Source organism: Tetrahymena thermophila, assembly GCF_000189635.1.
Source record: "Tetrahymena thermophila SB210 genomic scaffold scf_8254582, whole genome shotgun sequence".
NCBI classification, from domain to species: Eukaryota; Ciliophora; class Oligohymenophorea; order Hymenostomatida; family Tetrahymenidae; genus Tetrahymena; species Tetrahymena thermophila.
In genome coordinates, this window is record NW_002476353.1 from 553,595 (window position 1) to 571,335 (window position 17,741).

Consider the following 17,741-nt stretch of genomic DNA (forward strand, 5'->3'; position numbering starts at 1 on the left):
TTTAACGTTATTTAACCTCATTTAGAATATATTTATTTTATTACATTAATTTTATTTATGTATCAATCAATATTTGAATAGCTAGTTTGTTCGTATCTTTACAAAGTTATTAATTAAATTGTATATTGAAATTAACTTCTATCAATTAGTTTTAATTTAGCAGTAAAAAAAAGATAAAATGTAGAATTAGTCAAGTAAACTATATATAAAATTAGGCTCTTGTGTTTGTAAAAAAATTAATAATTTTTATTAGATTAGGTTTAAGGAAGTTAAAAATAATATAAATTTGATCAAATACTCATTAGATTGTAAAATTCTTCATTTTTATGAAGGGTTAATCAATTATTTTTTTTTTAATATAGATCAGAAATGGTGATTCTTTAAGACAAAATTGACTATTTAAAGCACCTTTTTAACAATTAAAAAGACTTAAAAGAGCTTGTCTTTGATTGTAATATGTAAAATATTTTATTTACAATTCAAAAAGAAACTATGGATAACAGAATTTGTATTTTTAGTAAAAATTAACCTTGTGTAAGCCAATTAAACTAGAAAAAGAGTATGAATGTTGTTTCAAGTATTTTAAATTATTTATCTGATGCTCAAAGCTTAGAAAACTTAAAATTATAGTTTGAAAAGTAAAAAATGATGTCAAATTAAGCTTTTGCAATTAATTATTCCTTTAAACAAAAAGATGGAATATGTGCGGAGAAGAATAAGTAAGTGATCTAACTGAAAAAGTCAGAGATATATTAAAAGTTTGCTAACTTAAATAATTTACATTAAATTTATCAGGGTAATCATTTTATAAAAATGTTTAAAAATTAATTTTATTTATTTTAAATAAAAATTAAAGCTGGAACAGTGCTCCTGTGACTCTCATATAAAAAATTACATCTATTTTGAATGATCTTCAAAGAAAAAAAAATATATTTTATTTGGATTTAGATTTTTCAAGGTATTATTATTTAGTTTAAAGAATAAATATTAAAAATAGTTTAATTTATTAGTTGGGATAAATGTACTGAGTTGGACATCATCTAACTTGGTGATTCTTTGATAAATATTAGCTTAAATTGTCCAATTAAAACTTTAAGACTTAATTTTTCATGGTATTTTTAAATTATCAATAAAAAACATTTTAATAACTCATTTTCTAATATAAAGGTGGTGGCACATTTAAGAAACTGGACTAAATTTTATAGGGAAGACTTTAGATAAACTGAATCTAAGTTAAACATTAAAAGATGAAATTTGTATTAATCTCTAGCAGTAAATTTGGTTTTTAGAATATCATAAAATTTTTTATTTGTTTTAAGCATTTCTAAAGTTTAAAGAAATGGATTTGAAAGACTTTTTAATTCTTTTGCAGAGGTTAAAACAAGTTCTTTTAAGCTTAATATGGATTAGTAAGTAAACATTTTAAAATAAAAGAAATAATTTTGCTTAATTTATGAATTTAATCTAGTTGGTAACAGTTAAAGGATGAGGATATAATATTTTTATCATAGTAGATATCAAAATTTGCTAGAAAAAATTCAAACAATTTAAAGAATTTTTCTCTTATTGGTTCAAAGTAGATTTGACTGATTAATTAATAATTTTACATAAACCTAATTAATTATCTAAAAAATAGTTGGACTCAAGTCACAGACAAGGGAATGAATTACTTGCTAAATAGTATTAGAGAAGTTTTAGAATAAAATATAAAATGCATAGAAAGTTTTCAAATTAATCTCAGCGAGTAATAATTTAAACTTATTTTAAAATTAATTGTTGATTAAAATAATAAATAAGTTCTAAGATTCAGAATGTAGAGACTACTAAAAAAGTATTTAGCTTATTATAAATATTGAAATAAAATGAGGCTATAAATCTAAAATTATTTATCTTCAATATTTCAAAGTAATTTACTATTTTTTTTGAAAAGAAAATGAATTTGATTTATTTTTTATTAAACAGATGGAAGATGTTTGATAAAGAGAGCGAAATTTACAAGGATATAATTCAAAATTTAATATAGCTTTTTTCGAATAAAATGATAATATTAATTGAATTCAAAGGAGATTGTGTTCTCGAAAGCTTTATGAAAGAAGTTAAAAATTGTTAAATTTATAAATAAAAAATTGTGCTTTAATATAGCATAATCTAAGACAAATTATAAGCCTATCGTAAAGAAATTTTATGGGATTTAATTAAAGTTATAAAATGAAACTCATTTATGCTTATTTTATGTTAATAAATAAATCAAAGTAAATGTCTTATTTTTTATTCTAAAAATATTTTACGATTAATTTAAAAAAATAGAAAATTAAAATTTTGAGTAAATGAAAAGAGATTAAAATTCCACAATTAAATTTTAGTTTATAGATTTTTCTAGTTTTTATTTAAAGATATAAAATATAAAATCTTTTTTATTGAATTGAATGATTTTTTTAATTTAAAAATCTAATTTCAATTTATGAATGAATGAACAAATGAATGTGTCTTTTTTTATTAGCACTATAATTCTATTTGAAATATCAATTGAAAAAAATGAGTATTTAGGTTTTAATTGATTTATGTCAAAGGTAATGATGAATGTTAGTTAATTAAATAATATTTGTAATGCCTTATATATTTAGAATGTGAAAGAAAAAATAGTAGTAAATTAGTAAAATAAAATTGAAATAAAGAGAAAATATTAAAAAGAGATTGGGTGTGAATATCTGAAAAGAATCCACTTAAATAAAACAAAAGAAATTTAATAAATAAATAATATTAACATATTTGCATTAAAAGATAAAGATAAAAGAAGGGAAATAAAGCAAATAAATAAATATCAATAGAGATGTTAAGACTTAGATTATTTGATGCTTATGAAAAGATTTCAATGACCTTTTTAGGGCCCTTATACCGTAGAATTGGTAAGAGCCTTGCCCAAACTGGTCTCAATATATAATAACCTTATACTTCTGATGATCGTTTAGTGCCTTCTTTGAGAAATATTAGAGTTACTAACAAGATTCCTTCTATTAATGATGTATGCTATTATTTATAAAAATTAGCAATTCCATATAGCAATTAGCAGCAAAGAAAGATGAAAGCCTTTAAAGAAAAATTATTTAAAAAACAAAAATAATTTTTCATTAAAAAGCTTTAATCATAAAAAGAAATTTTATATATAAAATCTCAAACAAGTAAGACTAAAAAACTTGTTAATTCACATATTTTTTGATAAAATTAGAGCGAATTTATTGCACCAAATAGCGTAGTTATTGGTGATGTTATTACAAAGGAAGGTTCTTCAATATGGTATGGCGCCACTCTTAGAGGTGAATTAGGACCTATTGAAATTGGCAAATAAACTGTTATTTAAGATTTAGTTAACATTTAATCAGGCAAATAAAATTAAAAAACTCAAATTGGAGACAATGTATTTATTGGACCTAACTCTTATATCCAATCTTCTAAGATTAATGATAATTCTTTCGTTGGTATGGGTTCCACTGTCTCTACCGGTTGCAATCTCGCTTCTAACGCCGTTGTTGCTGCTGGTTCAGTTGTTCCTGAAAACACCCAAGTTCCTTCTAACCAAGTAAAATAAATATTAAAATTACTTTAGCTGTTTGACATATTAAGATAACTTTAACTAACATCATCCAAATCAAAAATAGCCAAAAAGATTTTCAAATGATTTTTAGATGTATGTAAACATAATAGAATTTTAAAAATAGTAATAAGGGCATACATAAAGTGAAAGAATTAATTGACAAAAAGCAGATTTGAAGTTGCATTAAATTAATATTTTTTATAATAAATAAAAGATTTGGGCTGGTTCTCCTGCTCAATACTTAAGAGATATTACTCCTGAAGAAAGATAAGTTTTGTAAGAGCATCACCAAGAATGTGTCCAATTAGCTCGTATTCATGCTGAAGGTAGCTACAAATAAAATTATAATTTATTTAAAATACAATATAAATAGCACAAAGCTAGATTCATTAAATTTATAGATGATATTTATAACTTACTCAAAGACAATAAATAAATAGATATTAGTTAGTTGCTTAAATCCATATAAATATTAAATGCCTGATATTACATAGAATATTAAATCTTTGTGTTTGAATATTGATTTCTAGATAGTCAATAATCAATATCAATCAGTGAAAATAAATATCATTTATAAATTTATATCTTATTCTTGAAAACAAATTAATTAAGATTAAACAAAATTACTAATCTCTTCATTTTTAAAAAATAGAAACTGAAAAGAGCTTTAGAGAAGTCCTCAATGACTTTGATAGAATTGTAAAAACTTAAATTTTATGGATATTATTAAATTCAATGTAACCTTTTTTTAAGTGTCTGATGATATTTATTTAAAATTAAAGACAGCTGAAGCTGAATACGATCATGAATCTTTGGCTTTACAAAAGATGAGAGACTTAGGTTTCCCCATGGAAGGTGAAGAAGAAGAATACATTGAATAAAGGTTATTTATTTATTGCATAGTTTTACTCTATATATTAAATGCTAATCATATCTTATCCTAAAACAGAGTATTTATGAGAGAACAATTACCACCTCTTGAAAGTGAATTCTGGAAGAAGAATTATGATCCTTATGAATAGGATTTATTCCATTTCCCTGATAGTTTCAAAGCATATCAATAATAATACAAAAGATACGATGAAGCTAAAAAATACTTTGAAGAAAATCCTAATGTTGAAGCTACTATCATTGATAGAGAATTTAAGGAACCAACTAATAAAAAACCTTGGACAAGAAAATATTGATTTAATTCATTTAAATAACTGTTAGAGAGTATTGTTTTTGAATAAGAACTTAATAGTCAACTAAGTACTTACTAGATAAGAATTACATGTTGCCTACCTAGTTTTAATATTTCAAATCCATAACTTATGATTGACATCAATAAAACATCTTACTTAATTAAAAAAATTTCTCATTCTTACTCACTCAAATATCATTGTTTTTGTTATATTTAATAATTTCATCTATTTTGATTCATTCTCCCTCAAATTTATTATATTAAACTAATTCTTCAATAAAAATTTTACCAAAAATACAATATTATTATGTTAATTTCCAAAAAATATATGCTTCAAAAATTTAAACACTCCAAGATAAAGTCAAATAAAATAAATAATAGATAGTTTGAAATGTATATAGATAGATATATAAAACGTTTAAAAAGCATATTTAATTTATATAATTATATTGCCATTTTAAACAATTAAAACGGATTAATTTGTAAATTACAACAAAACAAAGTCAGAAATTGTTTAATATTTATTTTCAATAAATTGTATTACTTAAAATTAAAAAGAAAGAAAAAACTTTCTTAAATAATTTTTAAAAATTTTTATTTTAAAAATAGATAAAAAGTGTATTAATTATTTAATCAAGTAGAAAATTCATTTCAATCTTTTGAATTAATAGTTTAATTAGTTTTTCATTTTATTTGAATTAATTAATTTAGTTTTAGTTTTACTTGAAATATAACTAATATTATTGCTAGATACTTTCTTTTGATTTATTATTTTTTTAAATAAGGGTTTTTAAAATAATTTATTACAAAAAATTGAGTTTTGAAATATTTGAAAAAATGATTTGGATTATTACTAAGTGATATAAAAGTTATGAAAAATGAATAAATAAACTAAAAAATGAAGTAATTGATTAATAAAAGTAAATTAATTACAGTAGATATACATATATACTTTAATGAGGGATTCTGTAGGATATTAAAATTAAATTATATAATATTAAAAATTAAACAAGAAGCTAATTTATGATTTAAAAAAAGATATTTATGCATTTCTTAAAACTTCAATTTAATACATTCAAAATTTATTACAAATAATAAATTAAATGAGGCTTGTTTGTAGCATTTGAAAATATGATTTGAATCATTATTATTTGTATAAAAAGTTATAAATGAATAAATAAACTAAAAAAGAATGCAATTGATTAACTAATAAATGCAAATTAATTATAGTATAGAAGACATACATATAAACTTTAAAGAGGGATTCTGTAGGATTTTAAATTTAAATTATAAATAAAATTAAATTTGAAACAAAAAATTAATTTATGATTTAAATAAAGATTTATTTATTTATTTAATTCTTAAAACTTCAATTCAATTCATTTAAATTGATTAATCAATAAATCATTTGGTCGATGTGTTAACTTACGAGTATGCTAATTGTTATGGTAGGACAAGAATTTAAAAAAATTAATTGAGCTAAATAGCTTTTATTAGAATTATTAAAAATATGAGTTGATAAAAAGATAGATAGATAGTTAAACTCTAAATTTAGGGTGTTTAAATATTATTTATTTTTAAATGTTGTAATAAATCAATCAAGATGTTTTTAGCTTTGTGAAATATTCACATTTTTGAACAAGTTAATTTTAATCTTCGATTATTTGCAGAATCTCGTCAGTGCTAAATACACAATTTGTGAAAAGCTGGCATATTTACTCATTAATTGAAATAAAATGTTCTACTTTTGCTTTGATTTTATCACTTTCTTTGATTTGGAGTAATTAGCCTACCTTTTCTTCAGCGCTTGATAAATTGATAATCATTTATTTAATTATATATGAAATAGTTTTATTTTTTAAATCTTTATCCTAAAGAGCCTTAAATTCTACTTTGTTATTTAGAACTTCATTTCTAAGGTTTTCAATTACATTTTGCTATACTTGCTGAGTATTTGCGTTGCTCAAAGCTATTATATAGCTACTCAGAGATGATGTAAATGCATTACTAGACATTGAATTTACTACATTTTATGACGAAGCAGTAGTTGGAGATGCTGTAGCTGTCGTGTTGGCAGTTGAGTTATTGGGATTTACAATCAGGTTGTTTGAAGAAATATTTACCAAGTAATTGGTAGATTTATTTTAGATGCTTCCATTAGCTTATCCAACTTAATTCTATTATTGAGATTAGCTGTTCACGCCTAGAGGACTAAAATAATTTTAGTTCTTATTGCTATTGGCTTAAAAGTATTACTAATTATTAGTATTATTTGAGTAATTTTATTATTATGCTACTGTTTAGTTTGTAGATGAATTTGTGTTATGGAAATTACTACTATTAGTACCTCTTCCAATATTTCCAAATGAGTTGGTATTTTAAGTAATATGATTACTAGGGAATGTATCAAATGTATTCAAAGTACCTCCTTGAGTGTTATTAGCGTTATTTACTCTGTTTCCTTAAGGAGGAGATGTAAAACTACTATAAGAATTATTTAATCCACTGCTAGAGCCATTGAAGTGCTTATTGCCATTGCTATTATTAGAATTTTATTAATTTTTCTAAACATATATTTAGGCAGTTCCTTAACTTGAAGTGCTAGTGTAGCTGTTATTAGTCTCACTTTTGCTATTTGTGAAATTTTGTTTGTTATTATTATTATCAAAATTGTTATTATTTCCAGAGCTCAAATTACTGCTATTCACATTATTGTTTTGTGACCTACGATTGTTATTGCTATTATGAATATTAGCACTCTAAGAATATTAATCAATACGTTAATGGTTATTAGCATAATTAGGTAAGAAAGAATTTCCAGATGAAGCATATGATTAACTATTGTTATGATAATTATTTTAATTGTTATTTCCTTATTGACTATTTGCAATGTGGCTGTGATGATTACTGTTCATGCTATGCTGATTGTTCTAATTTCTAGTTCTATTATTTCTAGTATTTTCATTTTGCATGCCTTAATTCTTTTAGTGGTGCTATGTGTAGTTGCTTGGTATATTCTTTGTACCTTAGTGAACACTTTATTATGAGTTATTTTAATTATTAATCTATGATCTATGCTAAGCGTATGCGGTATTTCTTTACTGCATTTAATTATTTTGACTATTTCCTTATCCATAATTATATTGATTGTTTTATTGTGAGGAGCTAATATTTTAGCTACCTCTTTGCTGTTGATTAGTTTGGTTACTTTGATTTTATTAGCTTGAACTTGAACTAGCATTATTTTACCCATTAGTTCCTAAATAATTCTAACCTCCTTGATAGTTAGTACTTGAGTTATTTCCTGCTTAATTAGTTCTATAATTCATAGATTTACTATTTCTTTACCTGCTCTATTAACCAGCTTGATTCTAATTATTATACCCAGACTAATGATTGGGATGCTAAGAATGCTAGCTGTGGTGACTGTTATTTCCATTATGATGGTTGCTATTATGAGATTAATTAAAATTAGCCTAATGGAAGTGATGATTTCCAGCTTAATAGTGATTGTGGCTATGGCTATTTCCCTGCTAAGAATGCTACTGGTTTTTATTATGATAGCTGGGATTATTATTATGATAAGCAGTATTATTTATATTGTTGTGGTGATGATGATGATGATGATTATGATTGCTAGTTTAATTTTAATTGTTATTATTAGTATAATAATGATGCTAATTAGGATTGTAGTGGTTATTTTAATTATAATTATGGTGATGGTGGTGATTGTGGTTATAATTGTGATTGTTGTTGTTGCCGTTGTTGTGGTGATATACTTGGTGATGGTTGTTTGAATTTCCCTATTGGTAGTGGTGATTTTAGTAATTTTAATGGTTGCTTGAATAGCCTTAACTGCCTAGATTGTTAGAATTATTTTGATTCATTTTAGCTTTCAAATCTTACCTTTGCTTATCTGTTAGGTATTAAGAAATCTTTGGCTTATAAAAAATGTTGTTTGTGTGAGCTAAGTTCTTTTTGCATATTTCCATAAACTAAATGCCTTCTTATTCATTTAAAAAGAAGATGTAGAGCACTTATGAATCTTTTTCAAAATTTTTTGAAGATTGAGTTGAAGTGCTACTTTCTTTCTTTTTGACTAAATTGAAGCTTATAGATGAAACAGTTAGGCTACTAAAAATCTGATCTTCGAGCCATTGTTTTATTTTTTCATGAGTTATAGTTGGTCTCACTCCAAAACAAATAAGATGCTTTGCTGATGGTTCTTGCTATTTCTTTTTCTACTTAAAGCTTACTTCGCATGAAGGATAAGTCTGTTTGAGCAGTTTAGAAGTAATTTCAAATATATTTTGAAAAACATCAGCTGTACCCACTCCAAACAAATGACTCCAGAAATTTTTTTTCTGTGCATTATATTAAACATAAAATTCTAATTTAGGAGCACTGCCTTTGAGCTCATTTTAAACTTTTTCAATAACTTATTTAATGCTAATTTCTATATTTTTTAAAGCTTAGCTTATCTCATTAGATTCAGACGTGCTAATTTCCTTTTCCATAAAATTTTTAATAAAAATTACAACATATTCTATATTTGACGCAACAACAGCAGTAGAAGCTTAAGAATTATCAGATTAGTTAGGTAATTATAAAGCTTGGGGAGAAAGAGTTTATTAAATGATAGATTGCTAGAGCTATTGAGTATTATTTACCTAATTTGCTATACTTTATTGCAAAGAATTTTGCTAAAGCTATTAAATTTATGGTATTAGTGCTGACTGAATGGTCAAATTTTAAACTCCAGGTTGGGCTTCTATCTTTAGTTCTCCTGAAGATTACTCAACCTACCCTTAAGAAATTTATTATTGTTGTTATAGTTAAATCTACTATTATTGCTACTACTTTTACATCAATATAGCCTCTTCTTCATTCTTTGAATAGAATTCCTCAAGCTTTAGCTTAATTTCGGTATCGTTTTTCAGATTTAGTGTTAGCTCGCCTCCTTATGAATCCTACAATTCAAGTATCTTGATTTTATCTGCATTTTTAAAGAATTAAACATATCCTATTCCTACATTTGCTTTATCTACTCCTTTTTTGAGGTAAAGAGAAAAAATATCTCCGTGCATGCTAAAAGCTTCAAAAAGGTCTGTTTAGCTGATATTAATAGGAACATTCTTAATGACAATATTGTTATGCTTAATTTATTCCTTCTTCTCCTTATCTAAAAAGAATTGAATATTGATTTCTTCGCCTTAAAAAGTGTGAAAGTTCATTTCTTTCATAGCTTTTTATGCATCTTCAGAATTTGTATATTCTATTCTTATGGTGTAGTTCTTGCGCTTAAAACTTTATATATTCTTGATAGTGCCAAACTTTTTGAAGGAGTTTTAAATCTCCTCTCTCGTAACATTTTCTGGTATGTTGTGAATCAAAATAGAATTGTATTCTCCCTTTTCTGGTATTTAACTCATTTTGCTCTTTTATTATTGAATAGTAGTAATAATTTATTGGTTTTGCTCTCCACTTCTTTTTCCTAACTTATATTATTTTCTTTCTTTTAAAAAGATAATCTAAGTTTTTTACAAATATAATTTTTTAAGATTTTATACTGTTATTGATAATGATTTCGTATTTCTTCTTACTATTTTTGATTTTTGTGTGTGTTTTTTTTTTTCAAATAATATCTAAATCAAATAAATAGTCACTTAAGACCGACCTTTCCATAAAGAATACTTCCTTAATTCTTTTTTTCTAAATATTCTTCTTTCTAAGGGAATTTATTTTAAGCTAATTTACAAAATGAAATTGTCAATCAATCACTAAATGTTAGTCATTTTCAATTCCTTTCTTTTGTAAATTACAACTTTTTCACCAAGTAAACACATTTCCAAAATCATAAAGGTTTTTCATCATTATTTTTATCTGCAAAAATTGATAATATTTAATTTTTAAATATTAACCAAAAAATACTCTAAAACATTATCAATATATGAAAAATAAAAATATTATTTTATTGCTTTTTATTAACTTTAAAATTAATTTTTGTTTTTAAAAATTCATTTATGATATTCAAATTAAATAAATATTAATTAAATTAATATTCCTCATAAGATACAAAAGAATAAATAAAATAGTTATTTTAATTACTATATCTATTTTATGATACTAAATTAGCAAGATTATATTTTAACTATTTAACATCCCATAATCATATTAAAATTAATTCAAGCTTAAACTAGCATTACTCAATTGAAATAACTTAGATATAAAAAAAAGAAAATTATTTCATTTAATAAATTATAAAGTAGGTTTTATAATTTTATGAAATAATCAAATATATTTTAAAAAATATAGATATAAAATGCAAAAATTAGTTAAATATGTTGAAAAAAATTCGTTAAGAAAAATTTGATTCTGAATTTGAAAATAGGAAGCTAGCAAGAATTTAAAGTAAAATAATTCTACTTAGAATTTAATTTCATAAGTTGAATTTAAACAAATTTAGTTTCAATATTTTTAAGTAGATCACATAGGAGTTTTGAAAATTAAAAATTTTATTGAAACTATCTATTTTGATAAAGAAGTTGCTAGACAAGTAAATTAAAAAAGAACTACAATAATATTAATAAAATCTATTTTTATAATTATTATTCAATTTTATTACAATATTATGTATATAATTTTAGCAAAATATTATCAAAATTAATGATTGATAACCAAGATACTTTCTTTGATTTGCTATTTTGCTGAAAAATATTATTCTATCTATATATAAATCTTTTCTTCTATTTAATTTTACTTACGAATTCTTCATTATTTTTACTTTTTCTTTTTGATATTTGATCTTAGTTAGACTTCTTTGCTTTTTTATTAGAAACAAAACAAACAAATAGGATTTATATTTGACAATCAATCATCTCTTACTTTGAATTTTTAAAAAATTAAATTACTAATTAGACTTGTAGAAGATTATTGATATAAGATAAAATATTGCTTGATTGAATTCTATTTAATTTTTGCAAACAAAAAATACTTAAAAATAATAAAAAGGAAAATTAAACTAAGTAAATAAGTCTTTTTCTTTTTACACCATTAAAAACTTGCTTCAAAAAAGCTGTGGCAATCAAGCAAACAACTAATTTTCATAAATCTTAAAAACTCTTCTAAAATATATATAAATTTTAGACAGGAAAACAACATAAGAAAATATTTTATTAGCTCGTTCTGAAAAATCCAGCCATTCAAAAAATATTATTTTAAAATAAAAAAAACAAACAAACAAAGGAAAAGACAACTATTTTTTTAAGTAAATTTTAAAAGAGATTTAAAAAAAATGCAACTAATAGAAGTAGAGAACTAAATTAACATGCAGTATTTGACTTAGCTCTTACAGAATGAAGAGTTTGATATCAAAAAGTATAAATACAGAAATAACTTATGGAATGCAGACCATCTAAACTCTCAAGAGCTGTTAAGCCTTTACAGACAATTTTAGTTCTACGATTCTGCAAAAAGATAGGCTGCTCTCAGCAAAATCAACCCTGAACACTAAGGAATAAATTAAGTGCAATAAAATTTATATGCACAAGCAGATTAGCCTTGTCATCAGAATCGCCGTTAAAAAAATAAAAGTTCGATTTAGGGTTCTTTTGAAAACCAGTTCTCATAAAATTAGTATGAAAACTAAAGAGGTGAGGATTTTGTAGAAATTAATGTAGATAGTGAAGTGCGTTCTATGAGAAGAAACAATAGCGAAAATAACCTTTATGAGTAGAGGGATGCTTAGGAAAACTAAGGAAGGCCACTTGAAGAAATATAGCCTTTGTCTATAGCAAGGAGATCGCATGAAGATCCATACACTGTTAAGATTATCATTTCTGATATGGATGAAATAAACTTTCCAGCAACGATGCAAAAATACCCTTTTAGGCATAATGTATACGATTTAACCAACTTTAGTGACGTAGTTACTAAAGGAATTCTTAGACGTCTAATCTTTTTGAGTATCAGTGGGTATATTGGATTTGATAACTCTGAGCGTGCTGAGCTCGTCAGAGGAGCTTTCCTCTTGGAATTTGATGCATTTTTTGAATATCTGATGAAACCTTCTATATGTTAAATACTTAAATTTGATTAACAAGATGATGTATTAGAAGTAATAAGCTTTATGTGGGAAATCAATATCAGGAAATCTATGAAATACTATGATTTTATAGTGAAATTGGCGACTTTGAATCCAGAATTTTATAAGAAAGATGGGAACATATCATCTAAAATGCTAGACATAGATGTATGTGTCATGGAAGCACAATTATTACCATTGATCTAGCGAATTTTTTAATCAGACGCGAGTATTAGTTCCAGCAAATAGCAAACTATTATGAAATAAATTATTGAATATTACGAAATTCATAATGGAAAACATATCATCTATCCATTTATTCAATAAAAATCGGAGAAGGATGTAGCAGACTAGATAGAAGAAAAGTTTTAGAATTTACTAAAAGAATTTGACTGCCCAATCTGCTTCTTGCCATTTGAAAATTGTTACACATCCAAATGCGGTCATTCTTTTTGTTAAGTAAATTTAAATATAATTTGCTATTTTTCACCATAAATTTAAAAAAATAAATACATGAAAATATTACAAAAAACTATTTTTATGCAAAACTGATTTAATTTTTCAATTTCTATTTAACTTAAATTTTTGTTTTAACAATTAAATTATTAGAGCTGCATTCAAAGTTCTGTTCAAAAATTCGGTAACTGCCCTGTCTGCTAGCAAAACATCTCCTAGGAAGATCTCTTTAGAAATTTCCACATGAATGAAATAAAGAGTAATTAATTTAATTTTTTTTCTTAGTAGCTGAATAATTTAAGGAAAATTTAATTTAAAGATAAAAAGTAAAATTCAAAGTCAAACAAATAAACAAAGGAGCTACTTACTATCAGAAATTTATAATAAGAATATTAAAATTTGTTTCTCTTTTATATGATAATTTAATAAGAGGGAAACTCATAAAAAAAAATAGAATAGAAGCATTAATTTTTTAATTTTTTTTGTTATTTCTTTCTCTCAATTACTCTTTTTTTTTGTGAATGAAAGTGATGGACTAAATCCGATTAAAAATTCTTTTATAATTGCAATTGATTTTTTAACATTTATCTGTTAAAATGCTTATTTCTAACAACTTTGATCAGCTAAAAAAACTACTTTTACTGGGCTGCAGTTGAAAAATTTTATTTTTAACTTTTAAATTAAAATAGGCATAGCATATAAAGAAAAAGAAGAAACAAAAAATTATGAAATAAATCGCCTTAAGCATATGAATAGCTTCAAAGAAAAATTTTAGTAAATTATGCAAACTAATATCATCAATAGCGTATAAGCATAGCTTGAAGTAAATTAATTTAATAATATAATCTCTCTTATGTTTTTATAGAAAAAATAATTAGGTAATAACAGTAGCAACAATAACGAATGCGTTTAAAGCTTCGAATCAATCTAGAAACTTAAAAAACAAATATAATACCTTGTCAATATAACATTTGATTAACTTATGGATTCATTTAACATAGAAAGTTGAAAATAATAAGTAAAATAGACAAGGAAGAGAGAGATAATTTCTAGGTTAAAGGAAAAATTATTAAATGATTAATTTCATTTTTTCTAATATAATTTCCTTTTATCAAAAGTCTTAGTAATTATTAAATTGCAATTAATTAAGAAAATAAAACATTATATAAATACTACTCATTCATTCATTTAATTAATTAATTATAATACCACTTTATAACTAACAATATATTAATATAATATAAAACTTAAATAAATAAATAAAAAACATATTAATCTAAATCTATTACGTAATTGATTAATTACCTCTGATAAAACTAGTTTTATATATAGTGTGAAATATTTATAAAAACTAAAAAAAGATAGTTACTTCCTTACTTACTTAATTACTTTCTTTTCTATATATTGTTCTATAAATAATTTTACTTTTGTTTTAAATATTCCAATTAATCGACCTGATAAATTTATATTTATTTTATATAAGTTTAATTAAAGTGAATGGATGTTGATATAAAAAAAATCAATTTGTTTAATTATAGTTTATTTAATGATTTAATTGATATTAAGTGATTGATTGTAAAAATTAATAGAATTTATGATATATTAAATAATCTAAAAAATAGAAAAACTATTCTAATTTGTATAAAATAACTTTAAATGATTTAGAATATTTAAAAAAGTATATCATAATTTAATAATTTACATTCTATGAAACAACAAAAATATTATAAAATCAATAAATAAGCTAGATAGTATGTATTTATACTATAGAAAAAAAACAATTTTTGTTATTTTTGTTTTTGATTAATCAAAAATATAAAAATATATTAATAAATAAGCATTTATTTTTATCTATTTTTTTATTCTAATGTATGATTTTAGTTAATTTATATTTTTTTTATATTATCTTAATAATTTATCTAATTAACTTTTAATTTTTAAAACTATTTTATTATGGATTTAGTTAGAGATAACATTATTTTAGAGCTTATTAAAATAATCTTAAAGATGTCAACAATTTTTTTTTAGAAAATAATTAGTTTATTCTATAATAATTGTATTATTTTAAAGCAGTAAATACTAAAGATAATTAAAATTGGAATATGTTTGTTTATGCTCAATCATTAGTACAGAAAAATATATTTTTTTTAATTTGTAACTAATTTTATTTTATGTTTTACTTAAAAAATGTTAATTAAGATTTATTAATATTTTTATTCATTTATTTAATTAAAAAAATCTATTTTAAATTAAATTCTTGTAGCAATAACATCTACTAAGATTTTATTAAATAATTTTAAATATGTAATGAAATTTATATGAGAAAATAATAAGTTTATTTAATTATTATTGTTCTATAAAACATGAGTGGAAGGGGAGTTAGAGAAAATAAAAATGAATATTTTATTATTAATGATAAACTATAAGCAGATAAATATTTTTATAAGAAGATATTTATTTTATAGAATGTATAAATTATAACTTATTTATTTATTTTTTTCACTTTATGTGTGATATAATGTATTTTAGTTAATATATATTTTATATATGTTTTTTAATTTAGAAAAGCTCCTTTATTATGGATTTATTTACTTACTTACTTACTTACTTACTTACTTACTTACTTACTTACTTACTTACTTACTTGCTAACTTAGTACCATCAACTAAGAGTTTATTAAATAATTTTAAAGACGTTAATAAATTTTTTAGAGAAAATGATAAGTTTATTTAATTATTATTATTTTATATTAGAAGTGATTGGAGTTGTGGATTTGCTTCATTTTTATTTATTTATTTATTATTCATGAATTATAGTTATAATCTGTATATTAAATTCCTTTTATCTATATACTACTTGGATCTATTGTTTTATTGTTATGAGAAAAATTTGGTGTGAACTGGAAGTTTATTTTTTCATCTGTGCTTAATTGATGATTTTCGTAGTTGTCTGGCTCATCGTATTAATTAGTTTTTATTTTCTTTTTAGCAGTTGAATATTGCTAAACATTATATTCTAAAGATTAGTCAGATGTTACTTTTCCATCTTATGTACTATTACTGTTGTTTGAAGTGCAAGCTTAGTTAGTATTTGCTACTCCTCCAGCGTGGTTTGGGTTTTTATGGACTTATTATTCGGCGGCATTATCTTTTTCTTTACTAGGGTCATCTTCTTAGTTGTGACAATTTTCACATATACACAAATATGAACATTTTACTCCAGCATTGTAACATTCACAATATTTCTTTTTGCAATAGGTTCTTTTACACTTGCAGCCTTTTTTGTAACCTAACATACCTCTATTTGCTTCAATATCTTCATCTTAGACAATAGTTCCAACCACTTCAAGTTTAGAAGTGAACGCGTCTGGATTACGAGTGAGAGTCACCTTTCTCGCTTCCTTTATTTCATTTTCACATTCTTCTGTATTGCTGCACTACAAACATTTACAAATATCACGACAGTAAGCTCCTTTTGCGAAGCATTCACAATAAAGTTTTAGACACTTTGAATTCTTGCAACGACATCCTTCTCTAGCTTTTTATTCTGAATCGTTAATATTATCGCTATCATTTTCACCGTTTTAGCATTCAGTTCCTTCGTTTGATCCATTTTATTTTTATGCAATTAATTTTTCCTGCTTTAGTTTTTCCTATAATTGTTTTTCTTCATTAATTTTTTATTATTCTTCTAGCTTTTCCTTAATTTATCTTTAATATTCATGTTGTATAATTGAAGAATTCAATAAATTTGTAGAATCTTTGAACCTATTAAATATATCAAAATTAGCACTGTTGTTTTATCCTAATGGATCTACTAAAAGGCTGTTAGTTAATCCAAATTAATCTAAAGGATTGTGAAACTAATTCACACCATTTATGCCGCTTCTTGTTGTTAATTCAGAAAAATCTTATCCCACGCTTTATAATAAAGCATCCAAAACATTATAAGTTTTATTTTTCATGAAGTCATTATCAGACCAAATGCTCAACCTTTATTAAAATAAATTAACAACATTAAAAATAAATTAATTTTATTTGGTTTTCTTAATCGAATTGGTTTATTTTGAAAACTTTTTAGTTCTATTTTAACTACAAACTTTTCCTTAAGTTAAATATAATTATTTACATAGGAGGACGATTTAGCTTTATATCATTTGTATTGATAGAGTTGTTTAGATTTTATGGAGTTAAATGCAAATTTTCTCTTACGTAAGAGTAAAATCCCATTGAATTCCCGCTTTAACCTCCATGAAACAAATCACTTTTTTTACCCGCAGGAGAGTCAGCGAAAAGCTTTGAAATAGTTAAACTTTCCTAATTATTATTATTATTAATATTATTGGTAGGATCTGAATTAACTTTCTCTTCACCCTAAGGTACTTATTCCTACTTGGCTTTTTAATCTTAATTCTCGTTGGCTGACAT

The 17,741-nt window shown here is 23.4% G+C and overlaps 5 protein-coding genes across 5 annotated transcripts; 3 read left to right on the forward strand and 2 right to left on the reverse strand. All coding sequences in view use genetic code 6, as the record gives it.

Annotated features, from left to right (window-relative positions):
* Nucleotides 1–178: 178 nt before the first annotated feature.
* Nucleotides 179–2,212, forward strand: TTHERM_000136439 (hypothetical protein; the record flags this gene model as incomplete). The annotated part of the gene is made up of 12 exons (XM_012798513.1): nucleotides 179–194; nucleotides 254–308; nucleotides 363–638; nucleotides 695–796; nucleotides 857–958; nucleotides 1,011–1,112; nucleotides 1,168–1,272; nucleotides 1,320–1,409; nucleotides 1,469–1,576; nucleotides 1,637–1,744; nucleotides 1,798–1,905; nucleotides 1,963–2,212. 12 exons carry the CDS (start codon nucleotides 179–181, stop codon nucleotides 2,210–2,212), a joined length of 1,422 nt encoding a protein of 473 aa, XP_012653967.1.
* A 618-nt stretch (nucleotides 2,213–2,830) lies between these two features.
* On the forward strand, nucleotides 2,831–4,779 carry TTHERM_00136440 (transcription factor apfi protein, putative; the record flags this gene model as incomplete). The annotated part of the gene is made up of 6 exons (XM_001019725.2): nucleotides 2,831–3,022; nucleotides 3,227–3,577; nucleotides 3,807–3,918; nucleotides 4,245–4,291; nucleotides 4,375–4,475; nucleotides 4,542–4,779. The coding sequence occupies 6 exons, from the start codon at nucleotides 2,831–2,833 to the stop codon at nucleotides 4,777–4,779; spliced, it is 1,041 nt and encodes a 346-aa protein (XP_001019725.2).
* A 1,594-nt stretch (nucleotides 4,780–6,373) lies between these two features.
* On the reverse strand, nucleotides 6,374–10,409 carry TTHERM_00136430 (RNA recognition motif protein; the record flags this gene model as incomplete). Its single annotated transcript, XM_001019724.3, has 2 exons — nucleotides 10,346–10,409; nucleotides 6,374–10,290 (listed from the first exon to the last, which is right to left on the reverse strand). The coding sequence occupies exon 2, from the start codon at nucleotides 10,205–10,207 to the stop codon at nucleotides 6,374–6,376; it is 3,834 nt and encodes a 1,277-aa protein (XP_001019724.1). The 5' UTR covers nucleotides 10,208–10,290; nucleotides 10,346–10,409.
* Nucleotides 10,410–12,069: 1,660 nt separating this feature from the next.
* TTHERM_00136420 (C3HC4 type (RING finger) zinc finger protein) lies at nucleotides 12,070–14,323 on the forward strand (the record flags this gene model as incomplete). Its single annotated transcript, XM_001019723.3, has 4 exons — nucleotides 12,070–13,317; nucleotides 13,468–13,573; nucleotides 14,004–14,137; nucleotides 14,180–14,323. The coding sequence occupies 4 exons, from the start codon at nucleotides 12,070–12,072 to the stop codon at nucleotides 14,321–14,323; spliced, it is 1,632 nt and encodes a 543-aa protein (XP_001019723.2).
* Nucleotides 14,324–16,117: 1,794 nt separating this feature from the next.
* Nucleotides 16,118–17,741, reverse strand: TTHERM_00136410 (tesmin TSO1-like CXC domain protein; the record flags this gene model as incomplete). The annotated part of the gene is made up of 2 exons (XM_001019722.3): nucleotides 16,118–17,306; nucleotides 17,443–17,741. 2 exons carry the CDS (start codon nucleotides 17,739–17,741, stop codon nucleotides 16,118–16,120), a joined length of 1,488 nt encoding a protein of 495 aa, XP_001019722.1.